This window comes from Lissotriton vulgaris, chromosome 8 (assembly GCF_964263255.1).
Source record: "Lissotriton vulgaris chromosome 8, aLisVul1.2, whole genome shotgun sequence".
NCBI lineage: Eukaryota > Metazoa > Chordata > Amphibia > Caudata > Salamandridae > Lissotriton > Lissotriton vulgaris.
The window spans coordinates 138765325-138786081 of NC_141696.1; the positions used below are offsets into that span (position 1 = coordinate 138765325).

A 20757-nucleotide genomic window follows, 5' to 3' on the forward strand; every position below is an offset into this window, starting at 1 on the left:
CCGAGTAGTCTAGTAGAAGAATGAACATATGCGTGCCATCCTTACCTGTTGAGTATGGACAACGTTTAGTCAAATAATTGACCTTAAACTCTCTGAAACCTCCTCTGCATGTGAATATTTTTCACTGACTACTTACACAGTGAATGCAACAACTCTCCTGGTCCTGATGATGGCCGGTGAAATTTAAAAAGTGTCAAAACGTCGCCTACATTAATATGGCTTCAAAGACATTTTACATTTTGGTGCAGAATATTACCTTATGAATCATATGAACTTTAACTGCATAGTGTCATAGGGTGTACTTATAGTCTTAGCACAGCGTGGTCACTTTTGTACACTTGGCACATGTCTATGTGTTATACAATATGTCTATGTCTTGAAAAATACTTTTTTCCATAAATAGATAATTCTCTTAATTCATTTGTGTACATGGTCCTGTTTTGCTACCTTTACATTTGCCGCTGAGACTGATATATTAATCGTATCACCTAATTAGCTTAATTTACTTCCACAGTGATACCTTGATGGGCTTTGCTGTGTCATAGTTACCCACGTCCAGCCTGGCATGGGGGTTGCTCCAGTGGTTTTTTACTATTACAATATTCATTGTGACATCACACGCAACATCTCAGATTACAAGTACACAATTGATGATGTCAGTGATAACATCAGCTATGACATCATTATGGAGGACATATGCAGCCTTTAAAGCTGCAGATCACTGTAACACCTGCAGACTTTAAAGCACATATTACCAAAGGAACTACCAATGTAATAGTGTGCATACATTTGGTTCCATGTTTTATTAATCTTTAAAAAGTGTGCAGGGGGCGTGGCCAAGATGGCGGGGTGAGCGGACGCTTCCGCTCCGGAGAAGTGTGGCTCAGGGGTTAGAGGCGGCAGACCCGGAACCTGAGATCGGCCCTGGACCAGGGTTCAATTCCCCGCCTCGACAGGGGCTTGGGCTCAATAATTCCACGGACTCGATAATTCTCGCTCCGGTGCCTACTCGACTCACGGGTCCACACTCTGCGACTCTGGGCAATAGCTTGCTTAATCTCCACAACGGCCCCTCGCGGCGGGATGCCTGGCTTTCACCTTGTGGATTCCCTGCCGGTGTTATCTCACAGGGGAATACCAGGACGGGTTCCCTAAGCAAGCGCTTAGATGCCTGCGATGTGGGTGGTTTGCGCTATATAAATACCTGTACATTTACATTTACCTCCCGTAGCTCCTCCGGCCCGACTAAGCTCGAGCCCCTTTCTTACGCTTTTCTCCCCCCGCTGATGCTCAGCGTGTGAGAGGAGTGAAGCGGAGCACCTGACGCGCACGTTGATGTCGCTTTGGCCCTAATCACCTCGGGGAAAGCACCCCAAAAGACCGATCATAGATCGAGGAACGACGGAGAGCCTGGGAGGCGGAGCGAATCGGAGTGCTGTCCAGGCGCCTCGGCTGGGCCTGGTGCTGAAACCTGAAGATCCGGAGGGAGTCTGACCCGTCACTCGACGGAGGATACAGGAGCCCTGCGGGCTGGGACCCGGCGGCACGGAGGACTTTGGACGTGTGCTTCGGCGCCTAGACTTGTGTCGGCGACACATCGCACTGTGTGGGCCCCGGTCCCGTGAACGAGGTACAGCGGACTCAATGCTGGGGTCGGACCATTTGGGCCCCTTTGTGTGACAGTATGAACCTGGCTGTGGACCTTCTCAGATTGCTGTGTTTCTAAGGGGCCCCGGTGGTGTCGCCGGGCTTGAAGTGCTGCCCTGCCCCGCCCCGCCGCCATTTTGTCCCCGAGGGATCGGTGTTGTCGGCCTCCACTGGAGTCCTTTGCTGGCGGTTGTCTGTGCCCACCACCACTGCCGAGCTAACTCTCTGTGGGACGTGCTGAAGGGAAGGCCCCCTACTATAGCTCTCAAGTGCCGTCCCGGCTGGGCGCCCACGGCTGGCGGTGCCCGGACTGATCCGCCATTTTGTCGCCTGTGACGCGGCGCCTCTGCTCATGGGGAGACCCCCCCATCGGGCGCTTACTAGAGACTGGGCATTCCTGAAGCGGCTGGACCTGTGCCCACTCATCGATTGCAGCGATTGCGATGACTGGAAGAGGCGGCTCGAAGAAGGGGGACCGCACCCTGCCGGACATGCTTGGCAGGGCCCAGCAACTGCGGGACAGAACACAGCCATCGCCGGGGTCTTCCCGGGCCTCGGCGGATGCGACTGGGGGAGAGCCACCGGTCACGAGGTCCTTTATGGAGGAACTGTTTAGCTCTCTCAAAGAGGACTTTCAGACGCTGAAGCGGGAAGTGGCCAGTGAGGTCCGTGAAGTGCGTAGTGAAGTGGAAGGCCTCGGCGAGCGAGTGGAGACGGTGGAGACGGCGGCCCAGCGCCGGGACGAAGAGATAGTCCATCTTCAGCAGGACGTTCTCCGCCTCCGGGAGCAGTGTGTTGAGCTCCAAGCCTACTCTGAGGACCTTGAGAACAGGTCACGGAGGAACAACATCCGGGTGCGGGGTGTGCCGTCCGCGGACGAAGGGACCGACTTGGTGGGCTATCTGCAAGGCCTGTTCCTGGAGATCCTGGGGGAAGCTGCGGACTTCCCTATTCGCATTGATAGGGCACACAGAGTTGGCCGACAGCGCCAGTCATCGGCTCCTCCACTGGACATTTTGGCTTTCCTGCCCGACTTCCCGATGAAGGAACGCATCATGACTGAGGCCCGCAGGAAACAACCCCTGACTTTCCGGGAGCGGCCTGTAGCGCTTTATCAAGACCTGTCCCCCATCACGCTGCAGAAGCGCAGGTCCTTCAGGATTGCCACTGACTTTCTGCGCGAACAAGAGACGCCGTACTCCTGGGGGCATCCCTTCCGCCTGATCTTCCGGTGGAATGGGGTGCTGCATCAGCTACGCTCCTTGCAAGACATTTGTGGGGTCCTGGGGCTTACGGCGGCGGAGGAGGATGGAGCTACACCGTCATGGAAGCGCTCAGAGAGACGGAGCCGACGGAGGTCGACTAGGAGACAGTCAGCGGCTAGTGCAGGGCGTCCTGATTCCCCTACTATCAGGGCGGACATGGCCGACGCTTTGAGGGCGGCAGCCAGGGACTCGGCCGGCTCCATCGGCGTGGCCATGACGGCCTAACACTCACTCCGGGGGGAGATGCTCTCAGCTTCTTCGATGCTGGGTTTGGGACGGGGGGGTCGGGAGGGAGCGGATGGAGGTGAGTGGCTGAACGTCCACTTTGCTTTTTTCTACGGACTTTCCCGTTTTGGGGCTTGACTGAGACAATGGGGTGTTTAAGTTTGTATTTGGCTAGTTGCCATGGGTGTGTTTTGGGAGGGTGTGAGGGTTGTTCTGGTGTTGGGGAAGTCCCGTCCGATGTTGTCCGTGCCCACGCTTGGCCTGTTTTGGCTTTTCCCGCGCAGCTGCCCCGCGCGCCCCGCCCGCGGATCCCTTGCCCACTGCACAGCGTTCCTGATCCCCGGGAGGAATGTCATCCCTAAAGGTAGTGACCCTTAATGTCAAGGGTCTGAATAACCCTGTGAAGCGCAGGGCGATCCCGTCTTTGCTGGAGGGGACGGAGGCGGACATATGCCTTTTGCAGGAGACCCACTTATTGTCCCGGGATTGCCATAGGCTGCGCTCTGCTAAGTTCCCTACCCAGTTCTTCTCTTCGGCAGCGAACAAGACCGCGGGGGTAGCCATTCTTCTAGCGCGCTCCTTCAGGGGGGAGGTTTTGTATAAGTATGCTGAACAGAAGGGGAGGCTTCTTGCATATCGCATGCGCTTAGGGGGAATAGCGTTCACGGTTGGCTCCGTTTATAGCCCAAATGACCACCAAGAACGCTTCTTGGATTCCGTGTTGGTGGACGTCACTGCCTCTCCCGACCGTCATGTCATCTTGGGGGGAGACCTTAATATTGTCTTCGATTCTGTGATGGACAGGTCGGCGCAGCGCTCTCCACAGACGGGGGAACTTTCCCAGGCTGTGAAGGCCCGGATTGCGGAAATGGACTTACATGACCTTTGGCGCTCCATGCACCCCACTGATAGGGACTACTCTTACTTTTCACACGCACACCGAACTTACTCACGGCTGGACTATCTCCTGGTGAGTGGACCGATGCGCGCTGCCGCCACAGCGGTGGACATCGGGGTCCTGACCCTGTCTGACCATGCACCAGTCGCTGGCGTTTTCAAGTGGCCGGCGGCCTCTCCCTCTCGGGGGGTATGGCGCCTTTGAGATACTCTTTTACACCAAAAGTCTGTAGTGAAACACATTGGGGAGGTCATACAGGATTATTTGTCTCACAATAGCAACACTGACACTTCCCAAGCGACACAGTGGGCGGCTTTGAAGGCGGTCCTTCGGGGGGAATTTATTTCCATCTCCTCAGCCGAAAATAGGGAGCGGCAACGGAAAAGGGACGAGCTGACCGTTCAGGTCCGGGAGCTTGAGCAGGTCCACCGCCGCACGGGGGCTCCAAGGGTGTGGAGGCAGTTGAAGGCCGCGAGGAAACTCCTGTCGGCACTGGATCTTGATAGGGCGGAGTATGCCGCCTTGCGCTTGAAGCATGCCTTCTACACAGGGGGGGACAAATGTGGTAAGCTCCTGGCACACCGGCTCCGGGTCGCGCAGCAGCGTAGCGTCATGAGGGAACTGGTGGGTCCGGACGGGGTAGTCGTTTCTGGTGACGCAGAGGTAGCGGAATCCTTTCGCAGCTTCTACGAGGCGCTGTATGCTGAGGAGCCCTCCCCGCCGCGAGACGCCGAAGACTATTTGGAGTCAGTGGCCCTTCCGGTGCTGGATCCTGCTCAGGCGAACCATCTGGAGCGGGATATCCATGTCGAGGAGGTAATTTCTGCCATAGCGCGGCTGAAGCATGGTAAGGCCCCGGGCCCAGATGGGTACACGTCTCTGTTTTATAAGACTTTTTGCACGGCGGTGGCCCCTGTCCTTGCTAGGCTATTTAATTCCTTCTCCGAACCGGGAGCCATCCCACCGGATCTCCTGAATGCGACGGTCTCGGTAATCCCCAAACCTGGGAAAGACCGGGCCTTATGCGGTTCGTATAGACCCATTTCGCTTTTAAATGTCGACCTCAAGCTGTATACGGGGATTTTAGCGTCCAGACTGGGCCCGCACCTCCCCGGACTGGTGGAGGCGGACCAGGCTGGCTTCGTACCCGGCAGACAGACGGTCGACAATACCAAGCGGGTGACGCATGTTCTGGAGAAGGCCTCGCGGATTCCGGGGGAGCGGATGCTGCTGTCAGTTGATGCGGAGAAGGCCTTCGACAGAGTTCATTGGCCGTATCTTGAGCTGGTTCTCAGGAAACTGGGAATCGGTGATAAGTTCCGCACCATGGTATTCAACTGTTATAAACATCCTTCAGCGTTGGTGCGGGTCAATGGGTGTAGCTCCAGTGGCTTTGCCATCGAACGCGGTACGAGGCAGGGCTGCCCCCTCTCGCCGCTTCTGTTTGCCCTCTACATGGAGCCGTTTGCTCAGAGGATTCGCAACAACCCGGATGCTATTGGGGTCAAGATGGGCCAGTATGTCCACACGGTTAGCCTTTATGCGGACGATGTCCTGCTGACCCTGGACGACCCTAGGAGGTCGTTACCTGCTTGCATCCAGGAGCTGGACACCTTTGCACATGTGGCCGGCTTCAAAATGAATATGAGCAAGTCGGTGGCATTGGATGTGTCCCTGGCGGCGGATACCAGGAGGGACCTTCAGCGACTCTTCCCCATGCAGTGGTCCTCGTCTACGGTGCCATACCTGGGGATTCTGCTGGCGCCCACATTGCCGGAGAGGGTTGCGGCCAATTACACTTCCCTCAGCAGGAAGATCAAGGAGGAGCTTGGCCGTTGGAGCAAGGGCCTACTGTCCTGGCTGGGACGAATTGCGGCGGTTAAGATGACGGTGCTGCCCCAGATACTGTATCTTTTTCGCGCCCTGCCCCTCCAGCCCCCGGTGGGCTGGATAAGACAGACGCAGGCTGACATCTCCCGCTTTGTCTGGCAAGGCCGCAAGCCGCGGATGAAGAGGGTCCTCTCCACGCTTGCCCCGGAGGCAGGGGGTCTTGGCATCCCGGATCTCCGTAAGTACTTTCAGGCGGCGCAGCTGTGATACCTAGTGGAGTGGAGCAGGTGGGAGTCCGACAAAGACTGGCTTTTTCAAGACCAGGCGGTGGCGGGCCGCACCCTACAAGAGGTTCCATTCTTGCGCCGCGCGCATCGCCCCTCTAACCTTTACGCTTCTTTTGTTACGCGGGTCCCCCTGAGGGTGTGGGATGCAGTTTGCGAGGTTCGAGACCTTACCACCTTCCCCTCGCCGTTCACACCCATAGTCGGTAACCCGGACTTACCCCAGGGATGGAGCCGGGAGCTTTTTCCCATTGGGTGAGTGCGGGCTGTAGAGTGCTCTTCCAAATCTACGGACCGGAAGGCGTGGTTCCTTTTCAGCAACTTTGGCAGGAATTCGGCCTGATGGAGCTGGATAGATTGCGCTATATGCAGGTTCGGCATTGGGCCCTCCAACCCCAGGTGCGTGACACCGCTGCTCGTCAAATTACACCGTATGAGAGGTGGTTGGTGACCCGGACCTCCGATGCTAAGCTGATTACCGATTTGTACAAGTACCTACAACCCCCGCCGTTTCACTATTATAACCCAGGGAGGGAGCGCTGGCACAGGGAATTGGGTAGGACACTCAGCCACAAGGAATGGGACAAAATTGCATATCGGGCGCGGCACTCTGCATATCATACGGGTCTTACGGAAACCTTCACTAAGGTGTCCACTTACTGGTACTACACCCCGGAGAGACTGTATGAAATGCATCGACACACTGACAAGGGGTGCTGGCGGGGCTGCGGGCAGGAGGGTACCCTCTCTCACATTCTTTGGGATTGCCCCGTGTTGACCGCTTACTGGAAGGAGGTTTTGGACGAGGTGGATAAACACTTTGAGATCGAGCTGCCGCGCTTCCCGGCGTATGTCTTGCTGGGCCTTCCCAATGACCTAATGTACCCACTGAAGTCCCGCAGGGGTAGACAGATCGCAATTGCGCTGGGGTCTGCGGTCCAGAACATCCTTATCCACTGGCGCACCTCCACTGTCCCCTCCATTACGGGTTGGTTGCATAGGCTCTGGCATGTGTTGGCCATGGAGAAGTTGTCGCTTACGGTGGCTGGGGAGACAGACCAATTTGAAGAGCTGTGGCAACCCTTCCTGGCGCTGCTGTCCACCGAGTTCCGGGAGCTCACCTGCCCGAGGTACCTTAGACTTCTTAGGCTGACGCCACCAGTGACCCCGGCGGACTAGATTGCATGGGGGGCGGGATCCTGGGGGTGGGGTGGGGGCTTTTTGGGCGGATAATCCTAGTACAGGGCCATCGGACGGGGGAGTTGGGGTATTGTTTCCTTTCTTTTTTCTTTTATATGGGGGACGGGGGGATTGGGTTGTGCCTTGTTGAGTTGCTAATAGTTCTCATTGCTCAGAATTGGGGTGTTGATATGCGCACAGGGGTTACGCAGATTGCATTTTTCGCCTTTCATTTGCTGTGCCTTTCCTCTTGACCAACGAACTGCTCCTTGCCAACGCTCCGGAGTTGCGCCTTTTTCTTCTACTGTGCTGTATGTAACCTTGACCTCCTATCCCTTTTCCCCATGTTTTTTGTCTCAATAAAAATGCTTTAAACCTAAAAAGTGTGCAGATTGCACCATTGTGCGTCAAAGTAGCTACTATTGAGCGGCAGTTAAAATATTAATGTTTAATAGGGCCAAAATCGAATAAGAGTAGCTGTGTATACACTTTTGTAGCTCCATGCATATTCTATGCTGTAGCAGTATACTCACATCTGGGGGATTTTAGTGAAAGGAATATTGTTAATATCTTTTGATAGAACCTTTTTCTTTATTTTATTTTACTGAAAATGAGCCTTTTTGTATTACTAGCTACTTTGGTTAAATGTGTTTTGTAACCCTTAATTGGAAATAAAGATAATGGTTTACTGTTCTAAAGTAATTTAAAAAATATTTGAGGCAAGGTACTCATCACAAAGTCTAGGCACTCTTCAGTAAACTCCACGTGTAATATAAAATCATGCTAAGTTTAGTACAAAAGTTGGTAACATATACCACAAAAATGTCTAACTTCAAACAACACCCACAAAACCTACATTAGAGTAGGACATGTAGTGAAATTGAAACTTCAGATACATTTATGGTTATATAACAAAAGGTCGCCCTGGAAATGATCGAAGTAATATGATGCCACATCATTCATTATTTTGAATGAAGGAACCCTGAAAGATAATACAGTTGACCATTTGCAAATGGTTTCTATTACATTGAATTATGACAAGACCTCCCGCACAGTACCCACTCCCCCTCACCCCCTCTCAAAAAAGAAAATACATTCTATTGGTTACTTTCAAATACCATTTGAAACCAAAATACATAATTAGACACTAAGCTATTTTCAGCAGCAATTCAGAAGATGTCCAAAAGCTCACATGCAAGTAACTGAATCCAGTAGAAACTAGTTGTAAGTGATCAAAAGTATTTTGCACTTGGGGATGTGAATTATACCTTAATTAAACTTGCAGAAAATGTCACTCATAATTTTGGAATGGTTACTGGCTAGGGAATTTAAATTGACCGCTTTATGATATTTCAGATAAAAATGTTCTTTTCTCTTTTGCATAAGATCCAGACAACAAAAGAATAGCTCGTAATGTCTTGAAGTATGAGAAGCTTCTTGCTGGGAGATCTCCAGAGGCTGAGAAGGAAGTGCTGCTGCAAAGGCCGAATGTGACCCATCTAAGGACAAGAGACGCCTATGAAGGGTTGTGCCAGACCTTAGGGTCCCAGGTACTGTTGCCTTCCCTTGGAGGGATGGGTTGCCTTCACTCAATGAGAATGCCGCTCTTCTTTGGGAATCAATATTTAGAAATAAATGTAAATGTACCTGCTCCTGGCAAATATACTAAGCAGATATTTATGCAGCGATAATCTCATCAAAGCGGCAAAGGCAGAGTGCAGGGCAGCGTCTAATCAGTTTGTCTCGATGAGATTATCGCTGCATAAATATCTGTCCTGAAATTCACTTTCTACATGTGGCAAGACTAACTCTGACTTCGTTCTGTATGCACATTATATCCTAAGGAAAGTGCACTGTATTCTGCCATTACTGCTCTGAGTAGATTACCGCCCTTTGGCTGTGTGAATATCTGTCCTGAAACGAATCTTTTGCATGTGGCAAGACCAAATACGACCTTATTCTATATCCACAGTATATTGGTTTCTGACTTGGAGTCAAGATTTTATTCACTACATTAATGACTAACAGATTACAATATCTCTATACAGATCATAATTGACAGCAGTCCTGAGGATGGTTTCTACAATTAACTCTTAGGAAACCGAAACGTCGACCGTACATCTTATCCCTGTCTTGTTTTATTCAATGTGATTTGGGATAGGTGTTGTTTTAGGTTCTGTAGCGTCACGTATTAATTCACTTATGTGTGTACCCACAGGCCTCATTTCTGTTTGTGTTCTTATCTGTATATGAAGCTGTTCATTCAAACAATCCTTTGATAAAACTATATTTTTCTAATACACCTTGTGTTTTTGTCTGTATGTTGTGTTTTGATAAAATTGAGTTTCTATATTGAATTGGAATCTTATGGTATCTGATTGGTTCCTAATAAGGATTATTAATTCATCCTTTTAAGTCAATTTAAGTTACCAAATACGTACAAAATAAATCCCCTTGAAGGCATCTTTACCTTTTTACTTTAATCACCCAAGCCCTCAAGGGTATTTTTGGGTCGCTCACCTCCTGTAAATCATTCTTGTGTATTACAGCAGCTGCAGTTTTATTTCATTTCCTAGGTAACCACCACATCGTACAACAAAAAGTTTATTCTAGAAAGTTGTGACCCCATTACATTGAGTCTTCTGGTAGGCTACTGTTACCAATATGATTTTGTTGAAAATACACCACTTGTGGAAACATTTAAAAACACTGATTTAGGCTTGGTGAAGTGACACATTGTTTCCTTCTTTGCTCCTTCCTTTGGCCTCCTAGATCTGGCTTTAATAAATAGACACTTAGTAGTTGTATCTGCTTAGATGTCAGTTGGCATTATAAATGTGTGACAACTTTAGCCAGTTCTACTTCATTTTCTCTCGAACACCACACAGCCTTCTGGATCTTGTAGTTTCACCTTTAAAATTGTAAGTATGGGTTTAAATACCCCAGCAGGCAATGTAGCACACTTAGCATGAGGCAATGAGGTGTGCATACCAAAGGATTGCACTTCATTTGGCATCATAATTTACATTTCACCTTTCTGAATGCTAAAATTGCTTGTTTGCTTTATTGTTTTCAGCCAAGACACCTTCAAAACGCAGGCCTGTGGTGTTCTCTAGAGACAAACAACAGCCCTTACCTGATGCTTCAGCCAGTGAAAAAGGAGATTGTCAGCCTGCAGCCTTATGTGGTTCTGTACCATGACTTCATCACCAACCAGGAAGCTGTGACGATTAAAGGCATTGCTGCTCCATGGGTAAGTTATGTATCTATTCTGTTCTCCAGATTGACAGACCCCTCAGGGGCACTGGAGAAGCCAATACTCCTGGTGGAGATTCATGTTGATGAGTTGCAAATACGTTCTATTAAGTCCAGTTGCAACATACGGGTTTTGTGAATATCAGACTGTAAATGCACAGTACAGAAACAAAAAATAACATCTTAGAAAAGGCTATAAGAAGTGAAACAATTAACAAAATGAAGATAACTTACTCAAAGGCAAAACACAGTAAGGTAGGAATAATCGGACGCCACAACACAGGTACAAAACCCCATCAAGTGTGAACACATAAAACAAAGATCAAGACCATTAGGGGTCCGCAAACAGGCTTGACCTATAAAACAAAAATATGAGTCATTGAAAAAGCTCTGTATAACAATATTAGAACACAATTCGATCAGAAAGACAAACAGAAAATACAACACATAAATGAATGTATATATTAAAAGATCCTCAGCCTTTCCTACTTTCACAATCTCTGCTCTCTGTCACTGAGTAAAATATTTTAATTTGACAGGATCTTCAGATGTAATTGTTTTATCTTAACAAGTACCTTTGAAATACAATGGATCTAGCAGTTATATATTTCAACTCCAGATTCAAGACAAGCTATACCTGTATGGTTAGACATACTCCTTGATGCATCCTGTGGAAAGTAAACCCTGTGCCCTGACCACAGTAATTTGCTTTTTAAACTCACCTGCAGACAGATCAGCCATGACATCAGTACATATTCAAATTATGATACCACTGGGGTTTGAACTGGCGGTGGAAGAGGGGGGATTTGGATCAATTCTTTATGCTCTCTGAATATTTGGTGGAGTAGTTCACTCACGTTGATCAATTTTAGGAAATCTTTTTTTCGGGAAGGAGATTAATTCTTCCCCTTCAAAATTCCCCAATATTCTGTACAGTTATAAATTGTTTTCTCTAATCCTATTTACAATCTATCCTTTTTAATGAGTCTAACTCCCTGGGCATATGTGTAACCTTTGCAGTGAAATCTTCAGTATTGCTGACTCGTTCATTATAGAAACTCTCTTTCCTCAATGAGAATGTCTTTCTTTGAGCCAATGTAAATTATTGTTCACTTTACCCCAAAAGATTTGAGGGTTTCATTTTATCCAGATCTCCACGCGGCAAAGAAGAAAGGCAATTTTGAAGGAGAAATGACATCAGTTTTCACTCACACACTATCCATTTTAGGAATTATACCTGGAGCATGCAAAGAGATATAGAGCCTGATTTAGAGATTGGGGGATGCGTTATTCCATCACAACGTGGGTGGATATCCCGTTCCCCGAAATATAAATCCTATTGTCTATAATAGGATTTATATTTCGTCGGACGGGGCATACATCACCGTTGTGATGGGGTAACTTGTCTGCCAAGATCTAAATCGGGCCTTTAAATCAGTAGCCGTATCAGCAATGTCCTCCATTTTGTCAGCAATAGAAGAGTCAATATTAATATCCCAAGAACCTTGAAGATCCTGTTTGAAAGACATTTTGCCAGGTGTTTTGTAGAAATATAACAAGAGTTTAGTAATGTTTTTATCGTTTTACGACCTGCCCATCACTCACTGCAGGAAGGCTTAGTAAAATGATGAGAAAGATGAAAATTGTCTTAGCTTGTTAGAATGTAGATCACCAAAAAGCTGTTTGTTAACCCCTTAAGTGCTGCTGACGGCCAATGGTCGTCAGCAGCGCTACCTCCCCAGTGCTGCGCACGACCATTGAACGTCCATTCAGCACTAGTTCTAATGGACAGCGCAGCACTGGGGAGGAATGTGTAATAGCAGCTATGAGGTTAATAAGTTACTTCATGTTAGACTTCACAGGTTATTAGAAAAGCTCAGCATAAATTGATATACCCTCTCTACATACAGTATTTATTCACAGAAAAAGCTAAAGGGTGAAGTGCTGTTATCGTTAAGCGACAACGTCAGTCATAACAATACAAAATTTAAACCCCAAAATGACACTGAAATTCACCAGGTAGACTTTGTTGACCTTACTATAGCCCGGCCAGGTGTTAGATGTCCACAAAGTCATGCCATTATTTGTGACTGAGTTGAAGATTAAAATGCTGAGGGTCGCCACAGTATTCAAATTGGAGTCCGCTAGTCCAAAGGCACTGAAGGAAGCCATCTTCAGAATTTTATAACAAAACTCTTTGCCAGAGATGTGGTATAAAGACCTCTTCCTCTTTCACACAAGTTCCGGTGCCAACCACCGCCATCCCAGCCATTGCACTCCTGAGGCAGAAAATCGACAAGATAACCAGACCCGCCAAAGAGGTCTAAAGCACGGAGGCCATTTTTGTTGGTATCCAGCCGTACCCTCCACAACTGCACACTTTTAGTAGGAGAATTTCCTTTCCACATTTTTTGTGCATGAACAATTTTTATCCGAATTTTGCAGCTTCAGACAAAGTTTTGCAAAGGTGAAAAACTTTGAAACTTCAAGTTAGATTGTTTACAACTTTCTCAAAACGTCACCAGAAAATTACAATGTCGCACATCCCTAAAAAGGAGGGTGGCTCCAGCAGTGAAGTAACAATTCCAGCCAAAAAACTGTGAAAACTATTGACCCAATCAACAGTTATTTGATGAAACTGAATATTTCTCCATAGCGATGTATTGCTTTTCCAAATAACTGAAAGGCCAGCACTTAGGTTCAATTGAAACCAGAAGAAACTGGTCACTTGAAATTTTGAAACGGTATGCTGCTGCTACTTTAAAAAGGCATTCTGGTGTGTGTTTGTGTTCACATTCTTATCTGTGCCAAGTTTGCCTGTTAATGTGTGAACAGGGGTAATATATTGGTGTATCTGGTCTTTGTAGTGAATTGATTTGTTTTTTCAGTGATGTGTTGTTTAATGATGACTGATATTTGATGATGGGAATGATCCCTCTCGGTTGGAATGTTGAAGGTATCTCTCTGTGTGTCACGGTCAGCCCATTCCAAAGGACTCAGTGGACAACTTGCCTTAGACTGTTTAAGTTCACATAAGTGTCCTTGCTCTCAAGTTTTAAGTAACAATATAGGTCCATGGGCACAAACAGCTGCATAGCAGTATTTTTGTTTTGCACTCAGAATTCCCTGGACTAGATACAGAAAGGTTTGTTGGTGAATTTTTTTCACTTATCTACATTTCATTGTCGCTTGTCACTTCCCTCTTCTGTTTTTGTTTGTTTGTGTGTCATCAGTTGCAAAGGTCGGTGGTCGCCACGGGGAAGCAGCAGTCGGAAGTGGAGTACCGGATCAGCAAGAGGTGAGTGCTATGTACTTGTATATGATAGTGGGATTAGACCTCTGATTGGTGTACTATAGGCAGGGTCACTAAAATTGTGCAATTCTGTAGCCACTGTGTTTTTTGCATAGTTATGGATTTGCCACACATGTCCATTGTCTGCTACATAATTACAGATGTTAATAGGTGTTAAACTGATATCCATGGGGTGAAATTTTGCCCAGACACTGTTAACAGATAAAAATTACAAAATAATTTAGCAATACTATCAATCAATCAATCAATCAATGCGCGCTACATACCCGTGAGGGTATCAAGGCGCTGGGAGGAGGGGGGCTGCTACTGATCGAAGAGCCAGGTCTTGAGAAGTCTTCTGAAGGCCAGCAGGTCCTGGGTCTGTCGTAGGCTGGTAGGGAGAGCGTTCCAGGTCTTGGCAGCGAGGTAGGAGAAGGATCTGCCGCCGGCGGTGGTTTTCCGGGTACGAGGAACTGTGGCGAGGGCGAGGGTGGCAGAGCGGAGGTTGCGGGTGGGGTTGTGGAAGCTGAGTCGGTTGTTGAGGTATGTTAGTCCGGTGTTGTGCAGCACTTTGTTTGCGTGGGTGAGGAGTTTGAAGGTGATTCTCTTGTTGACGGGGAGCCAGTGTAGGCCTCTCAGGTGGGGTGTGATGTGGCTGCATCAGGGACGTCTAGGATCAGTCGTGCTGAGGCATTCTGGATTCGTTGTTGTCGTTGGTTGTTGTTCCTGAGTAGAGGGCGTTCCAGTAGTCGAGTCTGCTGGTGATGAGGGCCTGGGTGACGGTTTTTCTCGTGTCAGGAGGGATCCATTTGAAGATCCTGCGGGGCATTCGGAGGGTGTTGAAGCAGGACGCAGAGACGGCGTTGACTTGCTTGGTCATGGAGAGGGTGGAGTCGAGGATGAACCCCAGGTTGCGTGCGTGGTCGGTGGGTTCCGGGGCTGTGCCTAGCGATGTGGGCCACCAGGAGTCATCCTAGGCTGATGGGGTGGGTCCGAAGATGAGGACCTCCATCTTGTCTGAATTCAGCTTGCTGTCCTTCAGCCAGTCGGCGACTGCCTTCATTCCTCTGTGGAGGTTGGCTTTGGCGGTGTAGGGGTCTTTGTGAGGGATATGATCAGCTAGGTGTCGTCGGCGTAGGAGATGATGTTGAGGTTGTGCTGTTGTGCGACGTGGGAGAGAGGTGCCATGTAGATGTTGAACAGCGTCGGGCTAAGGGAGGATCCCTGTGGGACGCCGCAGATGATCTCTGTGGTTTTTGAGCGGAAGGGTGGGAGGCGGATGCTCTAGGTTCTGCCGTAGAGGAAGGATGTGGTCCAGGCCAGGGCCTTCTCTTGAATTCCGGCGTCATGGAGGCGCGCTGATAGGGTGTGGTGGCAGACCGTGTCGAAGGCAGCTGACAGGTCCAGGAGGATGAGGGCGGCTGTTTCTCCTTTGTCCATCAGGATCCTGATGTTGTCGGTGGCGGCGATGAGGGCGGTCTTGGTGCATTGGTTGCTGCGGAAGCCGGATTGGGAAGGGTCCAAGATGTTGTTGTCTTCGAGGTAGCAGGTTAGCTGTTTGTTGACAATCTTCTCTGTCACTTTTGCCGGGAGCAGGGAGATGGGCCGGAAGTTCTTGAGGTCCTTGGGGTCCGCCTTGGGTTTCTTCAGGAGGGCGTTGATCTTGGCGTGCTTCCAGCTTTCCGGGAAGGATGCTGTCTCGAAGGAGATGTTGATTGTTTTCCGGAGGTGGGATGCGATGGTTGTGCTGGCTATGTTGAAAACGTGGTCAGGGCACGGGTCGGATGGGGATTCGGAGTGGATGGAGTTCATGGTTTTGATGGTGTCTTCGTTGCTGACGTTGGACCAGGCGGTCAGGTGACTGGTGTGGGTGGAGGTCGCGGGGATGGTGGTCTTGGTGGTGGGTGCGAGGTTGTCGCAGTTGAAGCAGACGTGGATGTCGGTCATCTTGTGGTGAAAGAAGGTGGCCAGGGAGTCACACAGGTCTTGTGATGGTGGAATGTCGTTGGTGTTGGAGCTGGGGTTGGAGAGTTCTTTGATGATGCTGAAGAGCTCTTTGGTGTTGTGTGCGTTGTTGTCTAGACAGTCCTTGAAGGCGGTCCTGATGAGTTGGTGGTGTCTGCGGGTGGCGTTCTTGTGGGCTGTGAGGATGTCTGGTGATCGGTCGCGGAGTCATTTCTTCTCCAGCTTCCGACAGGTGTGCTTAGAGGTCCGGAGGTCTTCGGTGAACCAGGCGGCTTTCTTGTTGGTGTGGTTGGTTGTGGAGATTTTGAGAGGGGCGAAGGTTTTGGCGCAGTCGTTGATCCGCTGTTTGAGGTTGGTAGCGGCGGAGTCGGGGTCGATGGGGTCAGTGAGTGGTCTCATGGCGAGGGTGGTGGTCAGTTGGTCCTTGGTGACCTTGCCCCAGCAGCGGCGTGGCAACTGTTGGGTGCGGTGGTGTGTGGTGGGTTTCCTGAAGGTGAAGTGGATGCATCTGTGGTCGGTCCAGTGGGGTACGGTGGTGTGGTTTAAGGAGACGTGGTGGCTTGCGGAGAAGATGGGGTCCAGCGTGTGTCCAGCGGCGTGGGTGGGTGTTGTCACGAGTCCAAGGTTGGCGAGATTGTTTATCTGGGCGGTGGGGTTGGCGTTGTTGTTGTTCTCGAGGCGGAAGTTCAGGTCCCTGAGGAGGATGTAGTCCATGGAGGCGAGGGCGTGGGTGCTGACGAGGTCGGCGATGGTGTCGCTGAACTGTGGTCGTGGTCCGGGTGGTCTGTAGATGAGTGTTCCTCTGAGGGTCGTGTTGGGGTCGGTGTGGATCTAGAAGTGCATGTGCTCGGCAGTGGTGGGGGTTTCGTCGGTGTTGGTCGAAACTCTGAGGGTGTCTTTGTGGACGATGGTGATTCCCCCTCCAACTCCGTTGGCACGGTCTCTGCCGGAGATCTTGTAGCCTTGTGGGATGGCTATAGCGATGTCTGGTGCTGAGGTGGCGTTCATCCAGATCTCCGTCAGGAAGGTGACGTCGGGGGCGATAGAGTCTAGGAGGTCCCAAAGTTCGATGGAGTGCTTGCGAGAGGAGCGGGTGTTGAGGAGGATGCATCTGAGGTGGTTGGGTTCTCTGGTTGGTGGTTTGACGGGCTGGATGCTGGTGAAGCTGCAGTTCCGGCAGGTGAAGGGCCCTTGGGTGTGCTTCAGGATGGCCTGGTAGCAGGGGTGGTCTCGTCCGGTGTTGAGTGCGTGGAGGGTGCTTGAGTCGTAGTGCAGTCTGGCGTTGCGGCGGGCGCGGGGTCCAGGGGTTCTGGCGCTGGGCGCGGTCCAGGCATGGACGGGCGCAGACGGGCTTGCCTTCGGCACGCCAGCGGCACCCACTGCGCGCGTCCGCTGCGCTTCCGCGCGTCGTCCTCCATGAGAGGCGAAGTCGGAGGGAGGGGCAGCTGGGAGGCGGGAGTGGGGTGGCCAATGGGCGAGGGGGACGGTACGGGATACAGAAGGCAAAGGGGGCGGGGCCTAAGGGGTGCAGCGGCGGGAAGCCGGGAGTGGTGGGGGTGCAGCCGGCAAGGGCGCTAAGGGCACCTATAATACCAACAGTGCTACCAAAAGAGGGAAATGACAAAGCAATGGAAGAAAAATACAGGAAATAAAATACAGTGAGGGCACAAGCAGTCACCCGGTCGCAGCCACAGGGGGACACCAGTGGCGAACTCTCGGCAGCGGCAGCAGGAGTCACGGGCGGCCAGGGGGAGCCGTGCGGCGAGGGGAGTGACCTGACCAGCGAGCAGGGTCAAGGGTCACCATAAACTGCCATAAACTACCATAAAATGTTCCCAGTTACACCATATTGTTTGCCTTTTCTTGACACACAGGCCGAAATGTATTTATTTTCGACCCAGATTTGATACAATGCTGCAATTGTTGTGCTGCTTCAAAGGTAGAAAGCAGAACAGTCACCACATCTACTAAGATATGGCACTGTTTCTCACACCCACTGCCGTTGGTGACTTTCAGCTGCCTTGAGCCACACACATATCCATGCACCAAAGTGCAAAGGTGTTTGTGTGAATTCTAGTATGCATTTTGCACTGTAAGAGTACCCTTACATTACAAAATACTATACTCAGATATAGATAAAAAGTTTTACGATTTAGGGCCTGATTCCGATGCGGTTAGGAAATCCTTCGGACCGAATCGGTTTGGAAATGGTTTCCGACCGACTCGGATCGGGAGAGTCCAACCAACCGAGTACGATGCATACGGATGCTTTCAGATATGATTTGGTTGGACTCCCATTGACTTCAATAGGAGCCTATGTTCTGACCGAATGCATAGGCTCCCATTGAAGAAAGGGGTGTCTGGGGAAAATCGGGCACCCCACTGTGCATGGCTGGTAAGGGGGGACCCATGAGTACCCCCACGGGCCCGAATGGGAAGGCTCTAGGTGCAGAGGTGCCCACTACGGGCCCCCAAAGTCTGACTTCGACAACCAGTTTGAGTTGGACGGCATGATTCGGAAAGACACTCTGAATCCAGCATCGTAATTGGTCGTTCGGAAACGCAGCCCATAAAGACGTACAATTCTGTTCCACGCGGCTCAGTCATTCCAAAATTCCGTTGGGTTCGGATAGGGATATTCCTAACGCCTAACTTGCATCGTACTTAGTCGGTCAGAAACCTTTCCGATTTGGTCGGAAAGACACATTCACGATCTGATTTGGACAGAGCAAATGACATTAGAAGGCCTTCTTAACCGCATCGGAATCGGGCCCAAAGTAGGCCAGCTCTGAAATACAGCACACATGCAAACTTAGAAAAGTTTTGAGAAAATTATTTTTGGGTAATGTCTACCTTTTTTATTAGATAGATATTTGCATCACCACCCATGGTACGACCCATTGGTACAAAGTAGTGCAAATTTGCGCCTAAAGCTGTTTTGCTTTACTTTTAAGCCATCTAGATCATGTGGATGCAGCAAATTAGTGCCCAAACTCCCTCCTCTTAGGTTTAGGGAAACCTCTGGAGACATTTTTGGCCAAACAATTGACTTCCTGCTTGAAGGAGTAACTCTCTCGATCAGTGGCAATTTGGATTCCATCTTCGGAGAGCTAAGGACACCGCTTGAATTATGAGCTCTTTGGGGATTTGGGCAATAGTGAGTCACGATGATGTCCTGGCAGGAGTGGTCTTGCTGCCTTTGGCACTGGAGAGCACACAACTCTTACCCGGAATCTCGTGAAAGTGTGACTGGATGTCACTGTCCTCCCTTGGTTTAACTTTTCTTGAGGACAGCTCGCAATCAGTCAATTAGCTGGGTCTGGTGTCCGTGGGCTGATGCATTCACTCCAAAAACCTGTTTGTCTTCACAACTACAGGTTTAAATCCCCAGTGGTCCACTCAGACTTTCATCCTTCCAAGGTCGATAAAATGAATACAAATGACCTGGGTAACCATAAAGAACTGTTGTTCAGTGCCAAGAGGTGAGCTTTAGAAATACTTGTGCTATGTCAAGTTGGCTCATTATACATTTACTAGCATGGTCACTAAATTAAGTGTCCGAGGAGGCCCCAACATAACCCTCCCTTCCTTTAGCCTCACCCTTTCACATTCTGTTGTACCCCAGCCTCATCTTACCCCTCGCCCTACCAGGATATTCTTCTTACCTGTCCTCTCCGCAGTGTTTTTTAGTCTCTGATATTTTTGTTCTCAGTTTTGGTAACGTGCAGTTAAAATACTGAGGAAAACGATGTCACCCTCAGGGCGGGGCGACCACAGAAGGGCTTCCCGTGAACACAAAATGAAGAGAGTGCACAGTGTGGTTAATTCAGTGCATTTAGAACACCGCCAGGCATGTTTAACCCCATTGATGCTGTCGTCGGCCGCTGAACGTTCGGAGCCCTACCTGGCTGGTGCTGCGAACGTTCAACGGCCGACGCAGCCCCACCCACTCTTCAGAACGCCTGCACTGCGCCGAAATAACGGATGTAGTTAAGGCGTTAAGCAGTACCCGCCTGGAAGAAATATCCTGGTCGTGTCCAAGCCCACTCAGGGAAGAAGTTCGAACAACTGTGTGGTATTTTCTCTTACACAAAGTTTCCTCCAGTCTGTCAAATTTAGGAAATTAAGGACTGATTTAAATGCTGGGGGAGAGAAAACTCTGTTGCAATGGCAAGAACGTTCTCTCCCTGCCAACATTATGGCCGTCCGCCTGATTTAGAATCCGGCGGACCATAGGTTTGACAACGGTGGAGACTACCCCGTCTCTGTCGTAGTCAAACCAACTGATGGCCCGACAAGGTAAGGGCTGTTGGAGGTCTGGCTATTTGTCTGCCCCCAAATTTATATGGGCGGACATACAGCAGATTTTCAATGCCTCTCAGGAAAAACCTGGCAGTAAGGGCCGTTAAAAAGGGCTCAATGTCATGAGAGGAAACTCCCATGGGGAGGGTTGCATTGCTCTTTTTTATTTTCCAAAAGAAAATACAGCTTTGTAAGTTTGCTGTATGATCTGTGATGCTTAGCCGTCCTCCAAACTTACAATGCATCGACAAGAACCGCTGCAACAGCAGTTGCTGCCAATGTCAGAAATGTCCACTGGGACAGCGGACATTTCAAAATTTGGCATATAGCACATTCTACAGGGCAACGATATAATCTAATCCATCGCCCTGGCGAGAAACGGGCCGCCCGACAGTATTAAAATCGGGCCTGTACTCTTAAAATTAAAAAAGAAATACTCCTCCAGTCCCAAAAGCCTTTTCAGAGTATTGCAACCTATTTAACCCTATTTACTGTGATGCTGGTTTCCTTTGCACCTCTGTTTAACTGGCTTTTCATTTCCAGCTCCTCGAAGTCTCATTAAGGCATGCAGTGGAATGTAAATCCTACACATTGTCCGACCCACATTGACCTACA

General features: G+C 49.6%; 1 protein-coding gene across 1 annotated transcript in view; it reads left to right on the plus strand.

The window, feature by feature from the left end:
• The window catches only part of P4HA3 (prolyl 4-hydroxylase subunit alpha 3), a 265687-nt gene that overhangs the window by 185075 nt on the left and 59855 nt on the right, over positions 1–20757 (plus strand). Inside the window, exons 6-8 of the mRNA XM_086933242.1 lie at positions 8715–8878; positions 10405–10581; positions 13817–13881. Coding sequence (XP_086789368.1) covers positions 8715–8878; positions 10405–10581; positions 13817–13881 — 406 coding nt within the window. The remainder of the gene's footprint in view (positions 1–8714; positions 8879–10404; positions 10582–13816; positions 13882–20757) is intronic.